The 19,792-nt window shown below is 46.7% G+C and overlaps 1 protein-coding gene across 1 annotated transcript in view; it reads left to right on the top strand.

Moving 5' to 3' along the window:
* herpud2 (HERPUD family member 2) overlaps window positions 1-19,792 on the top strand; it is a 57,057-nt gene that overhangs the window by 15,252 nt on the left and 22,013 nt on the right. The window contains exon 2 of the mRNA XM_055634668.1: window positions 18,452-18,529. Coding sequence (XP_055490643.1) covers window positions 18,452-18,529 — 78 coding nt within the window. The remainder of the gene's footprint in view (window positions 1-18,451; window positions 18,530-19,792) is intronic.

Raw genomic sequence — 19,792 nt, 5'->3', positions numbered from 1 at the left:
AATGCGATCTGATAATTCAATTTATTTTGTTTGGAAGGATCACTTAGATTTTTTTTTTGTTTAATACCACCTCAGGAGTTACTTTTGAAGTGTGGTTACTATTACATAATAAAACACAAAGGCAGTTTTTGTACATTGCGGTTGTGCATAGTACTATTGAATAAAATGACTGATATTTGTAGAGGAAGATTACATTTTGGCCCAGTCACAGATTTACTGTTTATAATTTAAACTGTTTCATGAAATCTTTTATCTCTAATGAATAGGCAGATTTAGAGTGGCAGCTTACACAAATGATTGGCATCTGTGATACTGAATGGGTTCTAATCCACTCCAGTTATCTGGGTTCCAGGTGTTTCATAAGGGCCTCATGTGATCTGCAGGCTTTGTCTGGAATATAGTGACTAGGTGAGTGGTTTGGCATGCCAAGTGTTCCTATGACCACTTTTGCTTGGTGTTTAGAGACATAAGCTGCTTAGTGCCTTCTTGGATAGAACATTCTTCATTTTCAGGCAGGGGCTGTCATGAGTTAGTAGGAAAGTTGCTTGATTCTTTTCAAGGAAGCTTTGAGAATATGCTTGAAGTAATTTCTCTGCCATCTGAAACTCTTGCCATGACAATGCTTTGAGCAGAGAACTGTGCCAGCTGTCTCATAGTGGACATGAGATGTTACACCAGGGACTTATTTTCTATTTGGAGAACATGACGGCAGAAGGGGGCCTCCCCCTCCCTCCCTCCTCCCGGCCTCGGCGTGTGGGAGGGTTTGTTTTGAAAGCGTTATTGCAGTTAGCGGATGGGCAAGCAGCGGCCGCTATCAGGGCGGGCGGGGTGCTGAAGGAGGAGCCGCCGCTATCACTGCCACTGTCATAGTGACTAAAGGGCCTGTCCCACTTGAGCGTCATTTGCGAGTCATGCAAATGGCGCGCAAAGATTTTGTACATCCCAAAATCCTGTGGCAGTGTGCGGGACCGCACGCCACAGCCTACGTCACACGCACCATGCGCGCATAATGCGCGCATCACGTGCGTGGCACGACCCGTGCATTGTGACGCGTGAATGATGTAGCGTAAATTACGCGCAAATAACGCCCAAGTGGGACAGGCCCTTAAAGGAAAGATTCCTTCAAACGATATGAAAACCTGTCACTATATCTAGAGTCGAAAGCTACCTTCCTACCAGGAGATAGACGATTGGTCCCATAGAACAGGGGCAGAAGAGGGCTTGATCTCTGTGAGAGATTACTGCCAGAAGAACTGGTTCCGTAGAAGTGGAACTGAAAACTGGTTCCGTAGAAGAGGAACTGAAGAAGCTTGCATCTCTGCCAGAGATTGGTATTAGAGCCTACCTGTCAATTGGTTAATGGACAGCCACGCGACTTATTTGAAGGTTGAAAACTTCACTGATTGAAAGCGTGAGTAGAACAGCTATTGTATTATGCTGTAAATTTGAAAGCTGGAATGCTTTAATTAGAACAGCTTCTTAACGAGATGCTGTGGAAGGTTTGATTGTTTTGTTGCATTAATGTAAAATTACAGGCTCTGATAAAGAGTCTAGAGATGTACTAGAAGCCAGTTCTGCTAAGGTTTGGAAGGCAGCCAAGAAGCGAGTAAGCGACTACCAGGTGCTTTTCCTTGGTATGTTATGAAGTTGAGATAAGACACATTCTTTCTGAACTAAAGTCACTTCTATACTTTGAAAATAATTGGATGTTTTCTGAAAGTCCAGTTTTGTTTTGGATTCTTCAGGTGTTTATGGAACACAGCCCAGAATGTATATCAATAATGACAGAAGCAAACCAAAGAAGTCCTGTTTGTCCAATTAGCAGATTTGACAGTCTGCCAAGACCTGTTTAATTTATGGAGCCAGAAGAAGCAGGTAAGCTGGGTGAACGAGTGCCACCAGAGGGAGCCATGGAATCTTCAACTGATAAGCCAGGCGAAGAAGAGCCGGAACAAAGACGATCTAGCCAATGGACAAAGAAGCCCAACGAAAATGCCAGAAGGAGAGAAACAAGCTTTGGAAGCGGGTTATTGATTTAATAGAGATCCAGGATGAACGCATGCGCCTTGAAGAGAATGCTGAAAAAGTAAAATCTAATCATGGGCGCCTTCAACCTCCGCCTTGAGTTTGCACAAAACCACGACTTATTACTGAGCCTATCACTGCCTGATGAGGAAAGCAAAGAGCATAATCAGTGGTTTCAAGAAGCGATTGAATATCTTAACGGCATCGTTGGCAGTGTGGAGAAATGGTTAGTTGAAGTTGATCAAAGGACGGCGTGTGCTGCAGCAGGAAGTGCGATGCAACAAGGTACTGAAATGGAACATGAAGTAATGCTACAACATGAAGATCAATACATAAGTCCAGTTCAGAAGCCAGTTCAATTTCAAGAGCATCTGCTCGTATGGAAACAAGCAACTATGGCTGCTCTTTCGCTATGAGTTGCCGCCTTGACGAGAAAGCATGCGATTAAAGCACAGGAAGAATAGTTGGAACAGACAAAGAGAGAGGCTGAGGCACGTGCAGAACAGACGAGGAAAGAGGCTGAGGCACGTGCGGAACAGACGAGGAGAGAGGTTGAGGAACAAGGAGGGCAGTTAAAGGGAGAACGACGGTTGGAACTGGATACGAAGTTGGAAGAAGCCAGGACGAAGATTGAGATACTGGAGGGCCAAGGTTCAAGAGGCGGCTGATGTATCTGATGGGATGAAGTATCTGATGGGATGAGCTCTTATTTAAGAAAAAGAACTGCTCAAAGGGGAACAGCAGCTGGATTAAATCCACAACCGGGATTTAAACGGCTTTGAACACCCACTAGAACAATGGCGGGCCGACAAAGCTTTACCTCAACAACAGGATGTTAGATCGAAGCAACAAATTTATGGGCCTCCTGATAAGGCTTGTAACAAACCGCCAATTCAGTATGCCTTTCAGAGGCCTAATACACAGGCTTAAGTTAGCCAACATGGGCAGGTGCCTGCCTATCAATCATTTGCACCCAGACGGGGACAAACAACTAGTCATAGGACTCGTGACAACTTATCCAGACCAGCATTCTTCTCAGAGGCCTATTTACTGTTCCTCTGAGCCCAAGGAGGGATTTAGAGAAGAAGTCTGATTTGATGTGTAATCTAATAAGAATTAGCGAGTCTCTAGCTCAACATAATATCTCTTCCACTCTACCTCAAATGAAAATTGTTAAATACGATGGTGATCCCTTGCGATATGAGACTTTCATGGACCAGTTTGAGAGAGGAGTGGAGAGTAAAACTACCGATGATGAAGATCATTTACAATTTCTGGAGTATTACACAAGCGGATATCCAAAGGAGCTTGTTGGAAGTTGTCGGAAGTATCCTGCTGGTGAAGGCTATCGAACGGCAAGGAAATTGCTTAGAGAACAGTTTGGTAAGGAGCACTAGATCGCCAATGCATACATGAAGAAGGCCTATGCTTGGACAGCTGTCAAGCCAGAAGACGCGAAAACATTGTAGGAGTTTGCAACATTTGTTGGAAGTTGTTGTAGCTCGATGAAACATCTCAACCACATGCAAGAAATGAATGTTTTTAGCAATATGAAAACTATCGCTCTAAAACTGCCCTATAGTCTTAGAGAAAAGTGGAGGGATAAACAATACAATACAATACAATACAATACAATACAATTACTTCATAAAGCAGGTCTGATAGAGGAAAATGAGAATCGAGAGGCCATGCTTCCTGATCTGGAGAACTTCATAGAAAAGGAAGTACGGTTAATGTCAAATTTGTGCTATGGGAGCATCCAAGATCCTAAACCAATTGCAACTGTCAAAGGTTCTACCTGTACTAAATCAAAAGAAAAGGACCTATGGGAAGTAGGTTTGCTACCGCTGTAATACCTGCAGAAACGAAAGGCGAAAAGGAAAGAGATACATCTACTGTTAAGCCAAGAAGGTTCTGCTTGTCATGTAACAAAATTGGCCACACCATAAGGTGGTGTCGGAAATTCAGGAAGAAGGAATATAAAGAAAAGATGGATTTCTTGAAGGAGAAGGGAATCTGTTTCGGTTGTTTGAAAAAAGGACACATGGTTAAAGACTGTAAGAGTCCTATAACTTGTGATAAGTGCAAGCAAGATCATCCTGAAGCACTTCACGCTGAGCAGAAGAAGCTTGAGCAAATAGAACAGAAGGAGAAGCCAGCTACTAATGATGCTGTCACCTCACCTCAGATAACTGCCCATATTGGGGCTGGGGTAGAAACCTGTATCTTCTCTATCTTCCCAGTACAGGTAAGGAATAGCAAGGGGAATACAGTGTTGCAAACATGCATTTTTGGATCGTGGAAGTTCGGCTACCTTTTGTACAGAAAGCTTGATGAGAAGGCTGGACATCACAGGAGAAGTTCTTCTTCTTGTGTTTGAGGCAGCAGAGGTTATGTAACGCCCTCCAGGCGCTGTAGCCAGTTCAATGTGCTGTTGTCGAGTGCCGTGAGATCTACCCCTCCACCAGGGGGGCAGAGGACAGCACAGTCGAAAATGATGTGCTGCGCTGTTGTTGGTCTGCTCCACACATGCAGGCTGCTGATGAACGCAGCCTCCAGCGATGCATGTTGGCATTGAACCGGCCAAGCACTATACGGAGACGGTTCAGGGCGACCCATTCTTTGCGTGGCAGAGCCGGGTGGGGCTGTGGTGTTCGGTGCAAGAGTGAATTGAGGAGATGGCGAAGTCTGTTCCCAGCTGGTTCGGAGAGTAGATGTCCTGGCGCCCCATGACGAGCCAGCCAAGCAACGCAGGAGGTTGCTCCGCGCCGAGACTTTAGCATGGAGAGCTTCAAGGTGTTGCTTGTAGGTCAGCTACCGATCTAGTTTCTAGTTAAGATTCTATTGCGTCCCATGAATGAAGAGAAGGAGTGCGTTAGTCATTACATTAGGATATGACATGGGCATCACACGCCTCAGCACTCGTGAGTAAGGCAAGGCAGCGCCTTTACCACCTCAGGCAATTGAGGAAATTCAGAGTGTCTCCGAGGATCCTCCAGTGCTTCTATGCAGCGGCGGTGGAAAGCATCTTGTCCGGGAACATTGCCATCTTGTTTGGGAATTGCTCTGCCAAGGACAAGAAGGCTCTGCAGAGAGTAGTGCGTTCGGCCGAACGTACTATGGGAACTTCACTCGCCCCCCTGCAGGAACTATACTACAGGAGGTGCAACTCCAGAGCAAATAAAATCATGGGAGACCCCTTCCACCCCTGCAACGGACTGTTCCAGCTGCTACGGTCAGGCAAACGCCTCTGTTGCCATGCGGTGAGAACGGAGGGGTTGAGAAGGAGTTTCTTCCCAGAGGCAATTCGGATTGTAAATGCCTATCTCACCAGGGACTAACTCTACTGAACGTTTTTCCTTCCATTATTTATTATGTAAAAGAATATGTGTGTTATGATTGTGTTTATAATTTGTTTGGTTGTTTTGTTGTTTGTCTTTTGCACAAATGTCCGCGAGCATTGCCACTTTCATTTCACTGCACATCTCGTATGTGTATGTGACAAATAAACTTGACTTGACTTGACTTGACTTGATTACAAGGTTGGAAATATCTAGTCTGGATGAAGACAATTTTATACCAATGTCTGGGGTGTTTACACATGAGACCATGCCTGTTTGTCATCAAAATATACCCAGACATGAGGACTTGAGACAATGGTCTTACTTGAAGGATGTCAGGATACCTAAAATAAATTCTGGTATTGACCTAATTATCAGAACAAATGCTTTGAAGGCATTCAGTTCAGCCTTCAATACGATAGTCCCCACCAGACTTGCTGAGAAGCTGCTGGAACTGGGGCTTAACACTCCCCTGTGTGCCTGGGTCCTGGACCTTCTCACCGCCAGGCCCCAGGTAGTCAAGCTAGGAAGACATACATCGAACACCCTCACCCTGAACACAGGATCTCCCCCAGGGTTGCGTCCTCAGCTCCCTACGGTACTCCCTGTACACACATGACTGTGTGGCCAGGTTCAGCTCCAACTCCACAATCAAGTTTGCACTCTGGTGTCAGGACAATAGCCTCCTCTTGAATGTCATTATAACTAAGGAGCCGGTTGTGGACTTTAGGAGGGCACAACATCCAAGGAAGTTTACGCCACTGGAGATAAATAGGGCTACTGTGGATAGGGTGAGCTGCTTTCAATACCAGGGAGTCCACATCACAGAGGATCTGACATGGACAACACACGCTGCCACACTGGTAAGTAAGGCAAGGCAAGGCAGCGCCTTTACCACCTCAGGCAGCTGAGGAAATTCGGAGTCTCTCTGAGGATCCTTCAGTGCTTCTACTCTGGGGCTGTAGAAAGCATCTTGTCTGACAACATCACAATCTGGTTTGGGAACTGCTCTTCCCAGGACAAGAAGGCTCTGCAGAGAGTAGTGCGTTCGGCTGAACTACACTCGCCCCTTGCAGAACCTATACATCAGAAGGTGCAGATCCAGAGCCAGCAACATTATGGGGGTCCCCTACCACCCTAGCAACAGACTGTTCCAGCTGCTATGGTCGGGCAAACGCCTCCGCTGTCATGCTGTGAAAACAGAGAGGATGAGGCGGAGTTTCATCCCACAGGCCATCAGGACTGTAAACTCTTATCTCACCAGGGACTAATTTGCTGTACTACTTTACTATTGTGTTGAGTCTTTTTAAAATTGCTGTTTTTTTTCTAATAAGTAAATACTGATTCTGTTCTATTCTGTAATTTTTTGCACAATCCGCAGGCATTGCCACTGCACATCTTGTATGTGTATGTGACAAATAAAGTTGACTTGACTTGACTTGACTTGGAACCTATACAGACTATGAGAAGCCAAGGGGATGGACCGTTTGCTGTGTAAACCCTACTAGGATGCGTTATCTATGGCTCCTTGAGAATGAACAATGAAAGCAGGAACCAGAAGAACTAACCTGCTGCTGCTGTTAATCAAATATCTACTGATAAATTAGAAAAGCTTTTGATCAAACAATACAATCATGACTTCAATGAAAGTGCCAGTAAGAAATCTGAAAAAATGGCCAGGGAAGAGTTAAAGTTCTTGGATATTATGAACTATTCAGTTAAGATGATAGACGGACACTATTGTTTGGACTTCCGGTAGGCGGCGCGGCTCTGGCCAGCAGCGGCCTCTGCAGCCTGTCCGCGTTATTATTATTTTTGTCTGTGTTTTTATGTAATGTTTGTTATTTTATGTAGGGTGTGTGTGTGGGGGGGGGTGGGGGTGGGGTGGGGGGGGGGGGGGAAACTTTTTGAATCTCTCCCTGCACTGGAGACCCGACCTTTTCTCGTCTGGTCTCAGTCGTCGTTGAGGCCGCAACGAGGAGCGGCCTCCAACAGGAAGAGACCGGGGGCTCAGGTGTCGACTCACCGTTGCCGTCGCGGAGCTGGCCGAGTCCGGAGCGGTGGAGGAGCGCTGCTGCTGCTGATGCTGTTGCTGCTGCTGCTGCTGCTGCTGCTGCTGCTGCTGCTGCTGCCGCCGGAGAGTCGGAGGCTCTCTACAGGTCTGTGGACGACGGCGCCGGGAGCCCACGGCTCCCTGGGGGGAGACCGCTTTTCGAGGCTTCTGCGGCGGCGACTTCTCCCGCCCGAGTTGCGGGGTCGAAGAGCTCCTGGAGCGGGGCCTGACACCGCTGCCCCGCGCGGCTGGAATGGCCGCGGACTCTGTGAGCGCACACCGGGGGCTCCAACATCAAGACCCGGTGTGCGACCTCGCACAACCCGGCGTGGCTTTAATGGCCGCGGGACAATCGCCATCGCCAGCCGGGGGCTATGACTTTGACTCTGACATCGGGGGGGGCAGAGTGCAGTGGAGAGAGAAGTTTATTTGGCCTTCCATCACAGCTATGTGATGGATGTTTATGTTAAATGTAATTATGTTGTGTCTGGGGTCTATTTGTGTGTAATGTATGGCTGCAGAAACGGCATTTCGTTTGGACCTCCAGGGGTCCAAATGACAATTAAATTGACTCTTGACTCTTGACTCTTGACTCTCTTGACGTGACGACTTAAAGGAACTTGAGGTTAATGAACCATTTGGAGGTAGTGACCATAATATGGTCAAGTTGAATCTACAATTGGAAAGAGAGAAGGGTAAATCGGAGGTGACGGTGTTACAGTTGAATAAAGGGAACTATGGAGCCATGAGGGAGGAGCTGGCCAAAGTTGACTGGAAAGATACCCTAGCAGGGATGATAGTGGAACAACAATGGCAGGTATTTCTGGGAATAATACAGAAGGTGCAGGATCAGTTCATTCCAAAGAGGAAGAAAGATTCCAAGGGGAGTAAGGGGCGACCATGGCTGACAAGGGACGTCAGGGAGAGTATAAAAATTAAAGAGAAGAAGTACAACATAGCAAAGAAGAGCGGGAAGCAAGAGGATTGGATAATTTTTAAAGAGCAACAGAAGATAACTAAAAAGGCATTACGGGAAGAAAATATGAGGTACGAAGGTAAGCTAGCCAAGATTATAAAGGAAGATAGTAAAAGCTTCTTTAGGTATGTGAAGAGGAAAAAATTAGTTAAGACCAAAGTTGGACCCTTGAAGACTGAAAAAGGTGAATTTATTATGGGGAACATGGAAATGGCAGATGAGTTGAACAGGTACTTTGGATCGGTCTTCACTAAGGAGGACCCAAACAATCTTCCTGATATACTAGTGGCCAGAGGATCTGGGGTGACTGAGGAACTGAAGGAAACCCATATTAGGCAGGAAATGGTGCTGGGAGGACTGATGGGACTGAAGACTGATAAATCCCCAGGGCCTGATGGTCTGCATCCCAGGGTACTTAAGGAAGTGGCTCTAGAAATTGTGGATGCATTGGTGATAATTTTCCAATGTTCTACAGATTCAGGATCAGTTCCTGTGGATTGGAGGGTAGCTAATGTTATCCCACTTTTTAAGAAAGGCGGGAGAGAGAAAATAGGGAATTATAGACCAGTTAGCCTGACATCGGTGGTGGGGAATCAAATACACAGGACTAGATGTTAAAAGTCCCTTGTGCCAATAAGTGGGGAACATTTCACGACATCCGTTGATTGTTGAGAGTGGTAGACGCTCAACATCGGTGGGGGGCGATACACATATCTTGGCCTGTGTAACCTTCAGGATAGTTGGGCACAGGACACATCATCAGTAGTGTACCCTTGCATCACTGGGTGTTTCGGCCTTTTAACACTATACACCCTCCACAAGAGCGGCCCGCTGCAGGATGATCAGCCCTCAGCGCGTGTCCCGTGTCAAACCATCCCAAAGATTCACCCTGACGTACTTGGGGCCCAGCATGGGTCTTTCCGCTTGAGCCAAATCCACCGGCTGCTTCTTTCAGCCGCCTCTGAGAGTGATCTTATGGTCTTCCGCAGAGCCTGACCGTGGATTCCAAGCTCCTTCAGCAGTCTGATGGTAGATGACGCAACAAATCCTCTGCATCCCACTTCAACTGGATAGACTTTGGTGTTCCAGCCACGCTGCGTTGCCTCTGCTGCAAGCTCTGCGTAGCGCAGCTTCTTACGCTCATAGGCCTCCTCAACACAGTTCTCCCATGGAACTGTGAGCTCTATGATGTAAGCAGTCTTCTGTGAAGGGGACCAGAACACCAAGTCTGGCCTGAGGTTGGTGGAAGCTATTTCAGGTGGAAAAACTAGTTGTCGGCCAATGTCCGCCAGCATCCTCCAGTCACGGGCCCTGCATAGGTTTCCTTCTTCTGATCTGGTGGAAGGATGTTTAGATGTTTTCTGTCCTTCTCGGACAAAGGTTGTTGCCCTTAGGCGGGGGGGGTTGCTTGCTCTCAGAGGCAAGGAGTTGGTTGCACACCGCCTGTTCTCAAGGGCTGATGCCAGCCTTTTTAGTACCTGATAATGCCGCCACGTGTATCTCCCTTGCGTGAGGCTGGTCTTGCAGCCTACCATGATGTGTTTCAGGGTTGCTGGAGTTGGGCAGAGGGCACAGGTTGGATCCTCGCCGTACCACTGATGGAGGTTCTTTGGTGTTGGAAGCACATCATAAGTCGCTCTGATGATGAAGCTGATCTTGCTTGCTTCCATTTCCCATAGTTCTTTCCAGCTGATCTTCCTCCGCTCCACACCTTCCCACTGCATCCATTGCCCCTGTTTGGCAAGAGAGACCGCCTTTGCACTTCTTGCGGCCTCCTCCTGTCGCCGCACTTCCTCGACCACCAATGTCCTCCGCTCTGATGTTGTGGCCTTTCGCCAAGTTGGTTTACTTGTCGTAAGGCCAAAGCCTCCTCTTCCCTGCTGGACTTGCCCCACGATGTCTTTGTGCCTCAGGGCTGATGAAGCTTGCTGTACTGCATCATATGGTGTCCACTTCCGGCCAGTTACTAGGGGTGGCGCAACAGCACTGATGGTCTTGTCTCTAGAGTCCCTCAGTGTCATCTGAAGTCTTACTTTAGAACACTTGTATTCCTCTGTTAGACTAGTGAGAGGTAGTTCCAGGACCCCTTTGCCATATAGGCCGATGTTAGTTAGACATCGTGGGACCCCGAGCCATTTCTTCGCGTATGAAGTTATGGTTCGCTCCATCTTCTCCACAGTTGTTATTGGGGCTTCATAAACGGTCAGTGGCCACATCGTCCGAGGAAGGAGTCCAAACTGTAGGCACCAGAGCTTCAGTTTCCCAGGCAGTAGGGTCTGATTGATGTTCTTCAGGCCGTTGACAATTTCTTGCCTTAGTTGTTGCACCTGCTCTTTGTCCTTGAGACTTGCGTTGTACCATCTGCCCAGGCTTTTAACTGGCTGTTCAGACACTGTTGGTATTGGGTCGTCACCGATACAGAACCTTGTGTCTCTAAGCACCCCCTTGACTATGGAAATGCTTCGAGATTTACTTGGTTTAATTTTCATTCGGGCCCACTTGATGTTCTCCTGCAGCTTTCCAAGTAGCCGCTTGGTGCATGCTGCAGTAGTGGTTAGTGTTGTCATGTCGTCCATGTATGCCCTGATGGGTGGCAGACGGAGCCCAGCCCTTGTTCGTTCACCGCCCACCACCCATTTTGAGGCCCTGATGATGACTTCCATGGCCATTGTAAAGGCCAAGGGTGAGACTGTGCAGCCTGCCATGATGCCTACTTCCAAGCGCTGCCATGTTGTACTGAAGTCAGCTGTTGTGAAGCACAGCTGCAGGTCTTGGAAATAGCTCTTGACCAGTGTGGTGATGAGCTCTGGTACATGGAAAAAGGCAAAAGATTCCCAAAGGAGTTCATGGGGAACTGAACCAAATGCATTGGCCAGATCGAGGAAGATCACATGTAGGTCTCTTTTGTCCTTCTTAGCTGCTTGGATCTGGTGCCAGATCATGCTTGTATGCTCCAAGCAGCCCGAAAATCCTGGAATTCCTGCTTTCTGTACAGATGTATCAATGTACTTGTTTGTTACCAGATAGGTGGACAGCCTTTGTGATACAATGCTGAAAAATATTTTCCCCTCGACGTTGAGGAGACATATTGGCCGGAATTGGCTGATGTCTGACGCATCCTTTTCTTTAGGTATTAGCACACCCCCGGCCCTTCGCCACGCCTTAGGTATTGTTTGCTTCTTCCACACCACCCTCATGAGCTTCCATAGAAAGCGTAACACATCCGGTGCATTCTTGTAGAGCTTGTATGGTACTCCGTTTGGCCCCGGAGCTGATGCTGCTCTTGCTCGCCGGACAGTGTTCTCTACCTCTTTCCATCTTGGAGGGCTGGTGTCCAGGTTGAATTCAGGTGGTTGAATAGGCGGGATGTCATGTGGGATGACTAACTGCTCATGCCTTTTCGTGTCTTGGTGGGCCTTTTCCAGGTGTTCCTCCAATTCCTGTTTCGATGTTTTCAAAGTTCCACTTTTTTCCTTTGCGAAGAGGTCTTTGATGAACTTGAAAGGGTCTTTGTGTGAACCTTGTGTGTTCTTTCTTCTTGCGAAGTTTCCTCAAGTTCTCTGCTTTTCGCAAGGTTGCCAATCGGCTCTTGATGTCCTCTTGGAGTAGCATGCATGATACCTTCTCTCTCTGCGTCAGTTGCTTTTTTTTCCATTGCTTTTTCAAACTGTCTCCTCCTCTCTCTGATTAGCCTCTCGATCTCCTGCTGCCTCCTGGACTTGATTGGTGTTGGTAATTTCTTTCCACCTCTCCCTTTACTCACCCCAAACCGTTCTTCTCCGTAGCTGTAGATTGTGTTGCCCATCCTTTCAAGCTTTTCCACTGCTGTGCCCGCTTGTTGCTCCAAGATATGTATAAGGTCACTGTTGACCATCTCCCACTCTTTCTTTTCAACAGGTTTGGGCCATTTCACTCCAGGTTTTTGGCCTTTGATCTTACCCTCCAATGGAGGTCTTTGTCGTTGTTGCGTGGGCTCCTCCACCGGCATTTCTGTGCTTGTATCACCCTCTTCAGTGACATGGGTGCTGATGCTCTGCGAACTTTGGTTTGAGTCCCGTCGCTGTGCTTCACTCGACTGATTTGACTGGTTGCTTCGTAAGAAGTACTGGTCAATGCGAGGCCCATGTCTCTGCTCTCTCAAGCACTTTTTCTTCCCTTGGTGGATCTTCAAGCCTTTCACTGATGTAATTTTCTCCCAACCACAAATGCACACCTGAAGTTTGTGTCCCGCAGCCGTTGTGAATGTCTCATGTGCCATGCTCTCCTTGTCCGTAGTCGTTTCCGTTCCTGGGTCTGTAACCGTGTTATCAATCGGTGAGCCATCTTCCGCCCCCGCTCTCGCAGGCTCTAGGGGTATTCTCTTTAATTTACTTTTTGTAGCATTTAGCGGGTGTCTCCAACTAACTGAAACAGCGTTGGGGACTGCTATCATGGGTAGCTAGCCCATGACGGCCCCAGTGGGGTCTGTTCCCTCCTGCCAGCTGTCTCTCCAAGCTGTCACGTGGACTTTCCCATGTTGTCAGCTGTCCTTTCACAGCAGTCACTGGACGAGTCCAGATTATTAGAATCAAATACACAGGACTAGATGTTAAAAGTCCCTTGTGCCAATAAGTGGGGAGCATTTCACGACATCCGTTGATTGTTGAGAGTGGTAGACGCTCAACATCGGTGGGGGGCGATACACATATCTTGGCCTGTGTAACCTTCAGGATAGTTGGGCACAGGACACATCATCAGTAGTGTACCCTTGCATCACTGGGTGTTTCGGCCTTTTAACACTATACACCCTCCACAAGAGCGGCCTGCTGCAGGATGATCAGCCCTCAGCGCGTGTCCCGTGTCAAACCATCCCAAAGATTCACCCTGACGTACTTGGGGCCCAGCATGGGTCTTTCCGCTTGAGCCAAATCCACCGGCTGCTTCTTTCAGCCGCCTCTGAGAGTGATCTTATGGTCTTCCGCAGAGCCTGACCGTGGATTCCAAGCTCCTTCAGCAGTCTGATTGTAGATGACGCAACAAATCCTCTGCATCCCACTTCAACTGGATAGACTTTGGTGTTCCAGCCACGCTGCGTTGCCTCTGCTGCAAGCTCTGCGTAGCGCAGCTTCTTACGCTCATAGGCCTCCTCAACACAGTTCTCCCATGGAACTGTGAGCTCTATGATGTAAGCAGTCTTCTGAAAGGTGGAAAAACTAGTTGTCGGCCGATGTCCGCCAGCATCCTCCAGTCACGGGCCCTGCATAGGTTTCCTTCTTCTGATCTGGTGGAAGGATGTTTAGATGTTTTCTGTCCTTCTCGGACAAAGGTTGTTGCCCTTAGGCGGGGGGGGTTGCTTGCTCTCAGAGGCAAGGAGTTGGTCGCACACCGCCTGTTCTCAAGGGCTGATGCCAGCCTTTTTAGTACCTGATTATGCCGCCACGTGTATCTCCCTTGCGTGAGGCTGGTCTTGCAGCCTACCATGATGTGTTTCAGGGTTGCTGGAGTTGGGCAGAGGGCACAGGTTGGATCCTCGCCGTACCACTGCTGGAGGTTCTTTGGTGTTGGAAGCACGTCATAAGTCGCTCTGATGATGAAGCTGATCTTGCTTGCTTCCATTTCCCATAGTTCTTTCCAGCTGATCTTCCTCCGCTCCACACCTTCCCACTGCATCCATTGCCCCTGTTTGGCAAGAGAGACCGCCTTTGCACTTCTTGCGGCCTCCTCCTGTCGCCGCACCTCCTCGACCACCAATGTCCTCCGCTCTGATGTTGTGGCCTTTCGCCAAGTTGGTTTACTTGTCGTAAGGCCAAAGCCTCCTCTTCCCTGCTGGACTTGCCCCACGATGTCTTTGTGCCTCAGGGCTGATGAAGCTTGCTGTACTGCATCATATGGTGTCCACTTCCGGCCAGTTACTAGGGGTGGCGCAACAGCACTGATGGTCTTGTCTCTAGAGTCCCTCAGTGTCATCTGAAGTCTTACTTTAGAACACTTGTATTCCTCTGTTAGACTAGTGAGAGGTAGTTCCAGGACCCCTTTGCCATATAGGCCGATGTTAGTTAGACATCGTGGGACCCCGAGCCATTTCTTCGCGTATGAAGTTATGGTTCCATAATTGACTCCAGGAAGATGCTGGAGTCAATTATAAAAGATGAAATAGCAGCACATTTGGACAGCAGTAACATGATCGTTCCCGAGTCAGCATGGATTTACGAAGGGGAAATCATGTTTGACTAATCTTCTGGAATTTTTTGAGGATGTAACTAGGAAAATGGACAAGGGAGAGCCAGTGGATGTAGTGTACCTGGATTTTCAGAAAGCATCTGATAAGGTTCCACATAGGAGATTAGTGGGCACAATTAGGCCACATGGTAATGGGGGTAGAGAGCCGACAAGCATAGAAAATTGGTTGGCAGACAGGAAATAAAGAGTAGGGATTAACAAATCCCTTTCAAAATGGCAGGCAGTGACTAGTGGGGGTACCGCAAGGCTCGGTGCTGGGGCCGCAGCTATTTACGATATACATCAATGATTTAAATGAAGGGATTCAAAGTAACATTAGCAAATTTGCGGATGACACAAAGCTGGGTGCCAGTGTGAACTGTGAGGAGGATGCTATGAGAATGCAGGGTGACCTGGACAGTTTGGGTGTGTGGGCAGATGCAGTTTAATGTGGATAAATGTGAGGTTTTCCACTTTGGTAGCAAAACAGGAAGGCAGATTACTATCTAAATGGTGTCAAGTTGGGAAAAGGGGAAGTACAATGGGATCTGGAGGTCCTTGTTCATCAGTCAATGAAAGTAAGCATGCAGGTACAGCAGGCAGTGAAGAAAACAAACTGTGTGTTGGCCTTCATAACAAGAGGAGTTGAGTATATGAGCAAAGAGGTCTGCAGGGCTATAGGGCCCTAGTGAGACCACATCTGGAGTATTGTGTGCAGTTTTGGTCCCCTAATTTGAGGAAGGACATTCTTGCTATTGAGGGAGTGTAGCGTAGGTTTACAAGTTTAATTCCTGGGATGGCGGGACTGTCATATGCTGAGAGAATGGAGCGGCTGGGCTTGTATACTCTGGAGTTTAGAAGGATGCGAGGGATTCTTATTGAAACATATAAGATTATTAAGGGTTTGGACACGCTAGAGGCAGGAAACATGTTCCCGATATTGGGGGAGTCCAGAACCAGGGGCCACAGTTTACGAATAAGGGGTAAGCCATTTAGAACGGAGATGAGGAAACACATTTTCACACAGAGAGTTGTGAGTCAGTGGAATTCTTTGCCTCAGAGGGCGATGGAGGCCGGTTCTCTGCATACTTCCAAGAGAGAGCTAGATAGGGCTCAAAAATAGCGGAGTCAGGGGATATGGGGAGTAGGCATGAACGGGGTACTTATTGGGGATGATCAGCCATGATCACATTGAATGGCGGTGCTGGCTTAAAGGGCCAAATGGCCTACTCCTGCACCTATTGTCTATTGTCTTACCTTTCAAACAAGAAAGCTTTAAGGGCCTGTCCCACGAGCATGCGACTCCATGCGGCAAGCACGACCTAAAGCCCGCAGCCGCCTCGAAGCCGTACGCACGGAGATCGAGTGAGTGACGTGAAGTTCGAGCGAAGTCCGACGGGCGTACGGCGTCGAGGCGGTGCGTACAGCGTCGCATGATAGTGGGACAGGCCCTTAAGTCTGCCAAATAGTGGGACAGGCCCTTAAGTCTGCCAAATAATCGTCGTATGGCAGAGCAACGCATCCAGAATCCAAGTTTGGCAAGAATACGAAACTTCATGAGGAATATACATCTTTCTTAAAAGACATGACTGACAATGATTATGCTGAAATGGTACCAACAAACCAACTAAATTGATGTAACGGAGAGCTTTGGTATATCCCGCACCATGGGGTGTATCACTCGAAGAAAGGGACCTTGAGGGTGGTCTTTGACTTTTTCCATTCTTCAAAGGAACATCACTTAACTGTCAACTTCTGCAAGGTCCAGACATTACCAACTCACTCATTAGAGTTCTTATTAAATTCAGACAAGAACTAATTGTTTTGATGGCTGATATTAGAGCGATGTTTCATCAAGTAAAAGTATCAGAGAAACACATTGACTACTTGCGATTCCTATGGTGGCCTGATGGGGATGCACAACAAGATCTTTTTTAAATCCTGGATGAAGGTACATCTCTTTGGAGCAGTATCATCACCAAGCTGTGCGAACTTTGCATTAAAGACGACCGCAGTCAACAAAGCTCACTTTCCAGAAGAAGTGATAACCACTGTGAAGAATAATTTCTATGTGGATGATTGTTTAAAATCCATGTCTATGGAGCAGGAACCCCCCCCGCCCACGGAGAAGATCCGCAGCTCCGCGTTCGCGAATCGGCCGCTTTTTAATTGAGACCGCAGCTTCACTATGTTAAATACATAGGCCCTGCGATCGGAGCACCTTTTCCCGCTAAGTTATCGCAGGCAGCTCCGATATTAGATGATTAAGACTTATTACTCTACAACAAGCTGGCATTAGTGAAAATGTTTAATTTACCTTGTTATTGATACATATAGTTTAAGCCCTCAACTTCATGAAGGAATGAATGAATGGATGAGTGAGTGATTTGAATGAATGAAGGTATGAGTGAGTGAATGAATGAGTGAATGTACAGCCTCCAAATCTCATTTTTTCACATTATAAAGGGTGCAAAATGTCATATAGTTCTGTGACTTGGGTCACGAAACACTGGAATAAAGCTCCTCGGCCCACAGCCTAGTGAGTGCAACAGTAATATTGTCGGAACAGCTGTCTGCTTACTTCCATTGAATTCCAGATTGTCAAAGTGCTATGTCTTTCTCTGGCATGCTGAATTCTACTTGGAAAATACTAGCTGTTTATTTACAGCACTGCAGCTGCTGGAAACGTAAAAGGAAAGCTAATCCTGAAAATGCCCAGCCGGTCTGTCAGCAGCTGCAGAGAGGCAGCAGACCACAGTAAATTAGTTTAGGATGAGGAATCGGAGAACTGAAGGAAATCCAAATGGTCAAAGAGAGAATGTACAAACTGCACACTGACTGCACTCTCTGTGAGGCAGTTGCTGCACCAACTGCGCTACTGATTATAGCTTTGATTGTTAAAGGTTGATCCTCTTTGACTAAGACAAGGCAGTTCTGACACAAATACAAAAGGCTGATTATCTGAATTTTATTTTAATCTAGTGTTTGGTCTTAATGCATTAATGTGTCTGGTTGAAGGGAAGATCTTGGTTCTCATTTACTATTACAGCTTTGCAAATAGTAGTACCACTGTTTAAGAGACCAAAGACTGAAAGATTGAAGTTGGATGGAGAATTAGTAACAAGTAATTTGAAGCTCAGGGTTACACTGTGGATTGGAAGGATGTATATGCTTTGATTTCCCCAATGTAAGGGAGACCACGGTTATGGGCACCATACACACTTTCTAAGTGAGACAGTGTTTCACTGACACATTTCATTTAATATATTGTGTTGGTGCCTGCAATATGGATGTCTTGACATTGGATATACCAAATGCATGTAAACTAGCAATTATTGTTTCTTTTTAAGGAAATTAATATAGGTGTTTAAAGTACATGAGTGTGTATGCCAATTTAATTTGTCATAGTCATATAAGCTATACAGCACTGAAAACAGGCATTTTGGCCCAATTCATTCGTCCTGACCAAGACATCCATGTCCCTCTAAACTATCTGTATGCGTGTACCTGCGCAAATGTCATTTTACGTTATTAGGCAACGTTACATTGTTGGAGTCGCAGACATTTTAAATAAACTGATTAACTTAAAAGCCTGATCAATATTGCAGAGATGGAAGTGATTGATCTTATTCAAGTGGTGTTCTCTTGATGTTCCAAACAACATTTTTCTCTCAACCAGCTTGTGCTTGACTTCTACTGTTTTTGGTATCCATTTCTCAAATTTGGTGCTAATTTTGTTAAGTAATTCTTTGGGTGTGTTTAAGAATGGAATATTACAGAAGACTAAATCGTTTTTTTTTAGGATTTTTGGTTTGACCTCCATCAGTAATGAATTTACACTTTCTGTTCTCTCCACAGTCCTCCAAGGATCAGAGGCTTGTCTATTCTGGCAAGCTGCTCCCTGATCACTTGCAGCTGAAGGACATTTTCAGAAAGGTAATTCTAAACGTCTCCCTGCGGTAGCATTAAGGTCATTTAATATTCCATGAATGTGATCAAAAGATAGTCACCAGATAGAAATAAAATATGTCCATCTTGGTTTGTCTGCAATTTTAAAGATGTTGCAGCACTCATTCTTATGCCTGCATTTTTCAAATATGCTTGCACATTATGATAACTAATACGGTTGCCATACAGTATTTCCAAATACATGCGCAGGACAAGACACATAACAAAGGGACTAGATTCCGTTGCATAGTCAAGAGTGTTTAGTTGCCAGATGTACCGGCACTGGAACATGGAATTCTTACTTGCTATAGTTTTACACTCCCATTACAACAATAATGTACAAATGAAGCTAGGATAATTAATACAATAAATTGATAATCAGTAACCAGTCCATAATAGTGCTAAAAGAAGTCCATGGTGCAACCAATACAAAGTTGATGATAGCTGTTAAGGGAGTGCTTGGATATGTGCAGTGTTCAAGCGACTGATTGTTGTTAGGAAGAAGCTGTACTTGACTGTCGAGGTCACTGTTTGTAGCTCCTGAACCTTCTTCCAGATGGTAGACACGAAATGCTGGAGTAACTCAGCGGGACAGGCAGTATCTCTGGAGAGAAGGAATGGGTGACATTTTGGGTGGAGACTTCTTCAGAAAGGGAAACAAGAGATATAGACAGTGATGTAGAGAGATACAGAACAAATGAATGAAAGATATGCAAAAAAGTAATGATGATAAAGGAAACTGGCCATTGTTAGCTGTTTGCTTGGTGAAAACGGGAACCTGGTGCGACGGGTGCGGGAGGGATGGAGAGAGGGGATGCAGGGGTTACTTGAAGTTGGAGAAATCAATATTCATACCACTGGGTTGTAAGCTGCCCAAGCAAAATATGAGATGCTGTTCCTCCAATTTGCGATTTGCCTCATTCTGACAATGGAGGAGGCCTAGGACAGAAAGGTCGGTGTGGGAATGGGAAGGGCATTTTAAATGTTTAGCAACCGGGAGATCAGGTAGTTCCAGGCAGACTGAGCGAAGGTTTTCAGCAAAATGATCGCCCAGTCTACGTTTGGTCTCGCCAATGTATAAGAATCCACATCTTGAACAATGGATTCAGTAGACGAGGTTGGAGGAGGTTTAAGTGAACCTTTGCCTAACCTGAAAGGACTGTCTGGGTCCCTGGACAGAGTCGAGGGAGGAGGTATAGGGACAGGTGTTGTTTCTCCTGCAGTTGCAGGGGGAGGTACCTGGGGAGTGGG

The sequence above is a fragment of the Leucoraja erinacea genome, chromosome 4 (genome assembly GCF_028641065.1).
Source record: "Leucoraja erinacea ecotype New England chromosome 4, Leri_hhj_1, whole genome shotgun sequence".
Classification (NCBI taxonomy): domain Eukaryota; kingdom Metazoa; phylum Chordata; class Chondrichthyes; order Rajiformes; family Rajidae; genus Leucoraja; species Leucoraja erinaceus.
This window is presented reverse-complemented; position numbering and strand designations above follow the sequence as displayed.